Genomic DNA, 8502 nt, shown 5'->3' with positions numbered 1-8502 from the left:
GAAACTACAAACATACTGTAAAAAGAGGAAGCTAGAAAGGAGGAAGGAAGGTAACCATTAAACCATTATAACCAGGTGAATATCAGGAGGAGGAAGGTTTCACACGCAGGTTAGAAAGCCAGGATTCTCAGCCAATCAGCAGGAAGCTGAGGTGTTACCATGGTGAACACCATCAGGTATGCATTGGCAGCCATGTTGGTCCTTTGTTGTATCTTCTGCTGCATTCGTGTGGTGTCCGAATATTCAGAAATTAAAGATCAGGTCGGAACAACATTCGGAAAGCCGGCGAAAAGTTTGGCACACGACTTGCCGAGTTGACGTCATATTACGCAGAAACATGGCGGACAAAAGTAAATTTTGGGTTGATGGTTATAAACTTCATTAATAACCTTATTGCATATCAATCTTTTGCTGAAATGTAATTTGTAATATGGTAAGTAATAAGTAAGTGAGGTCACTGTTAATTTAATCTTAAAAAAGCTTTGTGTGTGAAGTGTGTTAGAGCTGTGAATTAGGGGGATGCTGGTTCCAGATGTATTTTCCCCACTCTTAATTTAAAAAAAATATATCCTCAGCAAAATGTACTCTAAGTGCTGATGGAAATTTTATATGTCATTTTGACACAAACATATTTAATAAATGACATTTTGATGTTTGAAAGTCTCGAGGTTTTGACATAAATGCAGATATATAAATGTAATTTAAATTTGTTTTATAATAATTGTCAATTTTCAAATATCGCACCTGTCAATACAGAACGCAAAAATAACGAAGGAACTACTTTTCCCAAGTGGAGGAACGCCAATATTCTCAAATTCATCACCACGTCACTGAAGAGATATTTTTTAGCAGCAGGTTTGCTGCTTTCTGATTGGCTGAGAAATCCTACAAAAAAAATGAATGACCTCATGTTTATGTTAGTGTACAGGGTGGGGGACCTGAGGTCAGAGGTGACATCACCTCTCCATCACTGATTATCATTGTTACAACTGCAGAGAAAGCGACAGCCCACGTCTCATTCTGTGGATACAGTAGACTAATAGTCCTTTATAATATATACTACACATACAGTACATATTTAAAATAAATGTGATATTCACTCGATGTAAACAGCTACTCACGAGCTCTCTCTTTACCTCTGAGACCAATACTGTCAAAAGTTCTAAAGATGAATTACTAAAAAGATGTTTTGTGGTGTAACGTTTCCACTGGTTACCTCCGCCGAGGAGGTCTTCGGTTTGGTTTGTCTGATTGTCTGTCAGCAAGATTACGGTGTAGCAAGGACCACAAAAGAACCCATTACATTTCGGAGTGGATCCGAATCACGGAGCAGATACACAAACAATTTTTCACTTTCGCTAACATTCTAGATAGGCCGTGGCCTTTAGTGGAGGTCTGTGCGCTCAAGAGTTCCCTTTCAATTTTTTAATTGGTACGGTCCAGTGTGGAAGGCTACTTAAAGCTACGAATTTCTCCCATCTAGCGATGAAATTGTATATGACAACCAACTGAATATTACTTTCTAGCCCCTCCCATTCCCAGCGCGTTTTAACTCCTACGTTGGCCGTATTATTTCGTCCGTGATCGTTCCTTCCACTCCAATATTAACTTTGGTCTTGTTGCTTTTGCCTGTCGCATTGTCGTTTTAATTCTCTTTTTAACTTCCTTTGGAGACTCCGTTACGTATCCTAAATCTGCTGGCAGTCGCGAGTAATCTCTCCCTGGCATTCGTCACGGTGCCACGGAGTGTAGGAAGGCGAAAGGCGGAGGTATATCCCTCTTCGGCTGATGTATTTTAAAGATATGTCACTTCATATTAATGTTTGTACTGTTCTTCTTTCCTAGTTAAACGTGTGGTGTTTATTTTTGTGAGTTTAAGTGCTGCTCTGTATTTTTGTTTAATCTATGCATGTCCCCATAGGAAAATGTAATGCATGTTGTCATGTTAGAGAATGTATGTGAAGGAGCAAGCATCTTAAATGCATTACCTTTTTTACAATATGTGAAACTGTGCATGTTGTAATGTGTATTTAATAGGGCTGCTCCTTCTTAGTCGATAAGTTGACTAATCGGTCGTTTTGGTCTTAGTCAACTTAGATTTCTTTAGTCCATTAGTCATGTTTGATGCTTTTTTTTTCATGCTAAGTGACTTATTTCCAAGAAACATACGAGCACATCTCTGGTAAACACAAGAATTAAAGTGGTGCTTTTGCATGACTCTTTGCGGAGAAACTCAGATTTACAGATCTGTCGATTAAATCAACTAATCGATTAGTTGATACAATTGAATGTTAGTCGACTAAGAATTTCTTCAATCGAGCACAGCCCTAGTATTTAAGCACGTTTTCTACCTAACATGTGGGCCTACGATAGCCTCACATCTATGTCTGAAGATGACGGCAGTGAAGACTGAGCACATCATTAGCTTTAGGGGCTGTCACACTTAGACACTGGCAACCAAATGCCAAAAATAGAAGGCCCCCTCCGATTTTTGTAACTTTCCCAAACCAACAATGTGACTCTGATGCTTACTTCACGCAGCGTTTGGCCTGGAAAACCGAGGTGAGAAAAGTAAGAACTTCTCTGCGTACGATTCGTCGCATTTTGCCTTGTAGTGGACCAACGGTACTTCGTACAAAGTAGTTTGTTTCGAGCATATCTCGAACGTTAACATGAGCGTGTTTAATCAGATCTGTCAAATATTTCAAGGGTGTTAACTACTAGGACTACAGACTGGCGACTAGAAGAAATGGATAGTGTTATTAAGTTAGATGTAATTTATAAACTCATTCAAGTGGGATGAGAGTTCAGTCACTCTTTAAAGTCAAACAGCTGATGTGTGGCTGTTTACAAAGGCTGAATATCACACACAGCTAAGACTTTATAGACTACAGTCTACCAAAATATTACTGTATGCATTTTATTGTCTACTTTACTTTATATATTACACTATAGCTACATTATTCTACCATAATATATATTATACAGACTATAAAGTCTACTGTAATGTGCTGTACATAGACTATACATTTTATACCTCTTTGCGTAAAACTTTTTCACATAAAAGGGCACCGTGAACTTGTACAACTTTGGGATTCATGATTGTGGTTCAGCTCGTGTTTAGGTACTTCAGCTGGGAATACAAAGCGATATAAACGCAGTAGATTTGTTGTCGTGGAAACAGGCACTGGAACGTTGATTGTGCTTCAGAGGGGATTAAAGAGGAGAGACTGTAACTTGTCAGATGAATTATGTAGTCAGGTCTAATTAGTTTGAATTTACTGTGTGAAGTTATTTAGAAAAGAGGGAGTCAAAGCCTAGTTGAAGTCAACAGTTTGTGATTATTCATGTGTTATTAACTCGGCTAGTCAAAGTGAAGAAATACACCTTATAGCGACTTCACAGATTATTATTTTTTTTACAGATTGTATCTCATCTATTGTGCAAATGTAAAAAAGTCATCAAATAGAATTGATACTTTGTGGTTTTAGCGGCAGTTAACATTGTCCTCGTAATGACTTTTAACTATATTGTCAACGAAACTCTGCTGCATAGACCGGTGACTAGCCTGCAGAGGTGGAAGAAGTATTCAGATCCTTTAAGTACTAATACCACACTATGAAAATACTCCGCTACAAGTAAAACAGCGTGGCTGCCCAACCGGTCCACAGATGTCCACGGATTCAGAGCGCGCAAAGTATGTCCGAGCATCCCGGATGGGTGAACTGGGACTCGCTGCCTGCTAGTCTGTTGTCTTGCCTGCTTAAAGGAAGTTTTTTCCTCGCCATTGTTGAACCAAATGCTTGTTCTGGGGAGGGGGGTTGGAATAGTTGGGTCTTTGTAAATTATAGAGTGTGGTCTAGACCTGCTCTATCTGTAAAATGTCCTGAGATAACTCCTGTTGTGATTTGACACTATAAATACAATTAAATTGAAATTGAATTTTCAGTTAATGATTGGTTAATGAGGGTCGGCTATCGGGTCAGAAAAAAACCTCTAAATTAGCATCCCCATCACATTTTTTGGACTTCACATGATTGCACGGTAAACTGTAATTAGGCAACTTGCTATTTAATCTATTAATGTTCTGAAGGAAACTCCACGTATGGCAGGGAATAAATCCCCAATATGGCAGGGAGGAAACTCCATCTATGGCCTGTTCCTGGTGAGTTACCATTACTGTGAGATGGCTTTGGCAGGTACAGCCACACTTGATTGGTTAGTTTAGGAATAATAGAGTTAAGAGTTTGGTATGTCAGTGTAAGGAAGGTCTAGGAGGGGAAGGAGAAAGGTATTTTCTGTACAGATGGCTTTAAACAGATAGCACCATGTACAGTAAGCCCTCGATAAGCAGGTTAGAAACCAGAGAGGTTTACAGTTGGAGCTCCGCTGCAGCTCTCCCTGAAACACACGGCACATCAGCACAAAGTCACACTCATTGACAAATCATTATGGATTTCAAAAAACGTCACCGAAACGACATTTGAAATTCAACTCCTTGTCAAATCATAAGGAACTCAAAAATCATTTTCCAAACTATTATAAACTCTGTTAAGTCACCACCACCACATTATTATTACTTGTTATTCATAAATTCTAAATGATTGGTCTTAAAGGGATACGCCACCGTTTGTTGAAATAGGGCTTATCACGGTCTCCCCTAGCTGTAGATAGGTGGGGTCTCCTCTAGCTGTAGATAGGTGGGGTCTCCCCTAGCTGTAGATAGGTGGGGTCTCCTCTAGCTGTAGATAGGTGAGGTCTCCTCTAGCTGTAGATAGGTGGGGTCTCCCCTAGCTGTAGATAGGTGGGGTCTCCCCTAGCTGTAGATAGGTGGGGTCTCCTCTAGCTGTAGATAGGTGGGGTCTCCCCTAGCTGTAGATAGGTGAGGTCTCCTCTAGCTGTAGATAGGTGGGGTCTCCCCTAGCTGTAGATAGGTGGGGTCTCCTCTAGCTGTAGATAGGTGGGGTCTCCCCTAGCTGTAGATAGGTGGGGTCTCCCCTAGCTGTAGATAGGTGGGGTCTCCCTTAGCTGTAGATAGGTGGGGTCTCCTCTAGCTGTAGATAGGTGGGGTCTCCCCTAGCTGTAGATAGGTGGGGTCTCCCCTAGCTGTAGATAGGTGGGGTCTCCTCTAGCTGTAGATAGGTGGGGTCTCCTCTAGCTGTAGATAGGTGGGGTCTCCTCTAGCTGTAGATAGGTGGGGTCTTCTCTAGCTGTAGATAGGTGGGGTCTCCCCTAGCTGTAGATAGGTGGGGTCTCCTCTAGCTGTAGATAGGTGGGCCAACCCATTTTTTTGTGCATGCATAGTTTTAGTCCGGTGCAACACCGGCAGCGCCACCGCTAGTTAGCTTAGCGTAGTGAATGGAATCCTATGTTGCCGGTTAGCATGTTGTGAGTAAAAGTGAGCCAACAAAAGACAAAAAAAACAACCTAATTACTTGCACTGAGACAAAAAATGCATTGGCCCACCTATCTACAGCCAGGGGAGACTGTGATAAGAACTATTTCAACAAACGGTGGCGTATCCCTTTAAGATATGAACTCAAAAGAAACAAACAAATTCTTCATGAGTGATATTTAAAAAAAAAAAAAGAAGAAAAAGAATAAGCTAAGTCACAAGAAAGACGGAGAAATGTCCTCAGCTAATCTCCCATTGTTGTTGTTGTTGTTGTTGTTAAGGTTGAGACTCCCAGTAGCTCGCTAATCGCCCAGCTAAACTCGTCTGGGGAAGCAGGGTGGCACGAGGAAAATAACCCGTCTCATTATATTAGTAATTGGTTTGTCAGCTCTTTGATCAATGTCGACCGTTGGGATCAGCAGAACAGCTTGTTTTGTTAGTCTTCTACCATAGTAAAATTAATATCTTTGGGTGTTGGAGAATCATTTATAGAGTTAATATTGGATTTTATGTTGATATACTGCCAGAAATGGATCTGTCGGGATTTGTTCCTATCGCCTGACGCAAATTTGCACAAAGCGAACAAGGCAAAGAGGCGAACATTATTTGTTTGTCGTCTTGCGGGAAGAACTGTAACGCGATTACGCGCAAATATTCCCAATATGTTCCCACGATCAAATTGACGCAAATATTCGCTTCGCCTCTGTGTGAACAAACCATAAGAGAAAATAGTTTGTGCAATGTAGTGTGAAATAAACATAGTTCTCTCCCGTTAATTGTCGCCTTTACTTAAATCTCCCGTTAATGCCAGAATCTAATGTGTTGGAGATGTAAAGTTCAATGTACTTGAACTTTGCCTGCAAAACCTGGTGGAAAATGAGTGCAGTGCATGCCTTACAGCTGGTCTCTCCATTGCAAATCATAGCCATGTTCTGTGCATTGTTTGACTTGCACTTTTGGTAAGAAAACCCAGCCTACTACAGAGCAACCAGGCTAACGCTCGGTGGAATCTTTTCCAATTTGTTGTCTTTTAAATAGAGGAATTACAAATTTGGTTGAGGGCTTTTACGGCTCAAATAGGAGGCACTAGATGTTAACAGAGGACAAACTAAATCTTGTAGGTCTAAACTGAAAACTAAAGTTAAATACTGGACACGGACCTTGGTGCTACCACTTGGTTTGGGTTGATCAAAAGAGCTGATAAGCCAAAATGTCTTCGAGGTCACTCAGATAGCTGGGCTCCACGTTGGTAAAAAGGTCTAAAGATTCAGTCACTGCTAAGATATTCTAGTCAAAGAGAGATGGCCTAGTGTCTGACCAGAGGTTATGAGGTCACAGGATGTCCAGAGGTCAGGGGTCAAGTGGAGCCATCCAGCAGCTGTCTGAGCGCCCTCTCGATGTTGATTCGGTGTCCCAGTCTGGTGACGCCCAGCTCCACGTAGTCCTCCTTGGTGAGGGCGGGCAGATGGGAGCCTTCGATCTCGTGCTCCTGGAAGCGCTGGCGGTGTTCGGCCAGGCCCACGCTCTCCAGCCAGTCGCCCACGTCATATTTATTCCACAAGTTGAGGGGCCGCTGCCTCCATGGCCGAAGAGCCAACAGGGGCCCGCTGAGGACCGGGGAGGGGCAGGGAGAGGCGTGGGGCGAAGGAGAGGGCGAACGAGACCTGGTTCGTGCGCTGGCGCTTCGCATCACAAACCGAACCTCCTTGGGTTCCGAGGGGAGGCTGAGACTGGACGACTTTAGGATGGTTAGGCTGCGACCCGAGCTCAGATCTGGCCTTTCAGGGCAGGTGGTGGGGGAGGAGGCGAGCCCTATTGACCTATCGGATGGGGAGGGAGAGGGGGAGGGGCTCCGGCGGGTTACAGGGTAGCGGCTTCCTGGTCGGACTGTGTAGCTGGGGCCAAATCCTCGCTGGGAGATAGTGTGGAGTTCCCCAAGACTGGAGAACAACCTGCAACACATTAAACGGTACGTGAATGACATAAACATCAGTTGATCAGTCCCTCCAGGAAAACGTGATTATGCGATCCCATTATTTAACGCATAATCAGCCAAAGAACGCATATTTATGTGGGTGTGTGTGTGTGTGTGGGGGGGGGTTGCATTTTTCAAATATGCCTCACTTTCGCCGCATAAATTGCCAATTTCCGCACAAAATATGCGGGGCTTGCATGATTTCATAATTCCAGCATTTTCGTTGCAAAAAGTCCCATAATATATCTTAGCAGAAAGTTGAAAAATGTTGCGTTTACTTCACACAAGAGCAGCCATTTTCCCCTGTTGCCATGGGAACTTTATGAAGTGACGTAATTACGCAACGTGAACATCCTCGAAAATCACTTTTTTTTCTCTTTTTCATCAAACCTCAGTTTTTCCAAGTTCCCGCAATTTCATCGCATAAAATTGCATAAACATCCCGCATATTCCATCGCAATTTTTAAGAAAATTTAAGGATTGTTGCACGCAACGATCGCACAAAAACTCTGCATTTTTCTGGAAGGACTGGTTGATGTGTCTACATGGAGTTAAGCTAAGCCTCGCTCCCCTCAGGCTACATCTTCACTACGACGTTTTCTTTTAAAAACAAATCTCTTTTGCTACGTTTATGCATTGCATCCACACTACTCCGGTGTTCCCGAGCCCCTAAAACGGAGACTACTGGAAACGACGACGCACGTCAGTGTTATCGGTTAGGTAGCTTACTGTACATACAGTACAGGTCAAAAGTTTGGACACACCTTCTCATTCAACGTGTTTCCTTTTTATTTTCATGACTATTTACATTGTAGATTCTCACTGAAGGCATCAAAACTATGAATGCACACATATGGAATTATGTACTTAACAAAAAAGTGTGAAATAACTGAAAACATGTCTTATATTTTAGATTCTTCAAAGTAGCCACCCTTTGCTTTTTTTGATAACTCTGCAAACCCTTGGTGTTCTCTCAATGAGCTTCATGAGGTAGTCACCTGAAATGGTTTTACCTTCACAGGTGTGCTATGTCAGGGTTAATTAGTGGAATTATTTCCCTTATTAATAAAAAGAGCAAAGGGTGGCTACTTTGAAGAATCTAAAATATAAGACATGTTTTCAGATATTTAAT

The 8502-nt window shown here is 42.2% G+C and overlaps 1 protein-coding gene across 1 annotated transcript in view; it reads right to left on the bottom strand.

Moving 5' to 3' along the window:
* Window positions 1-5554: 5554 nt before the first annotated feature.
* Window positions 5555-8502, bottom strand: part of shank3b (SH3 and multiple ankyrin repeat domains 3b) — a 62931-nt gene continuing 59983 nt past the window's right edge. Inside the window, exon 27 of the mRNA XM_028571279.1 lies at window positions 5555-7347. Within this exon, the coding sequence (XP_028427080.1) occupies window positions 6753-7347 (595 nt within the window). The 3' untranslated portion in view covers window positions 5555-6752. The remainder of the gene's footprint in view (window positions 7348-8502) is intronic.

The sequence above is a fragment of the Perca flavescens genome, chromosome 23 (assembly GCF_004354835.1).
Source record: "Perca flavescens isolate YP-PL-M2 chromosome 23, PFLA_1.0, whole genome shotgun sequence".
NCBI lineage: Eukaryota > Metazoa > Chordata > Actinopteri > Perciformes > Percidae > Perca > Perca flavescens.
The sequence above is the reverse complement of the archived record's forward strand: the minus strand, read 5'-3'. Positions and strand labels throughout refer to the sequence as shown.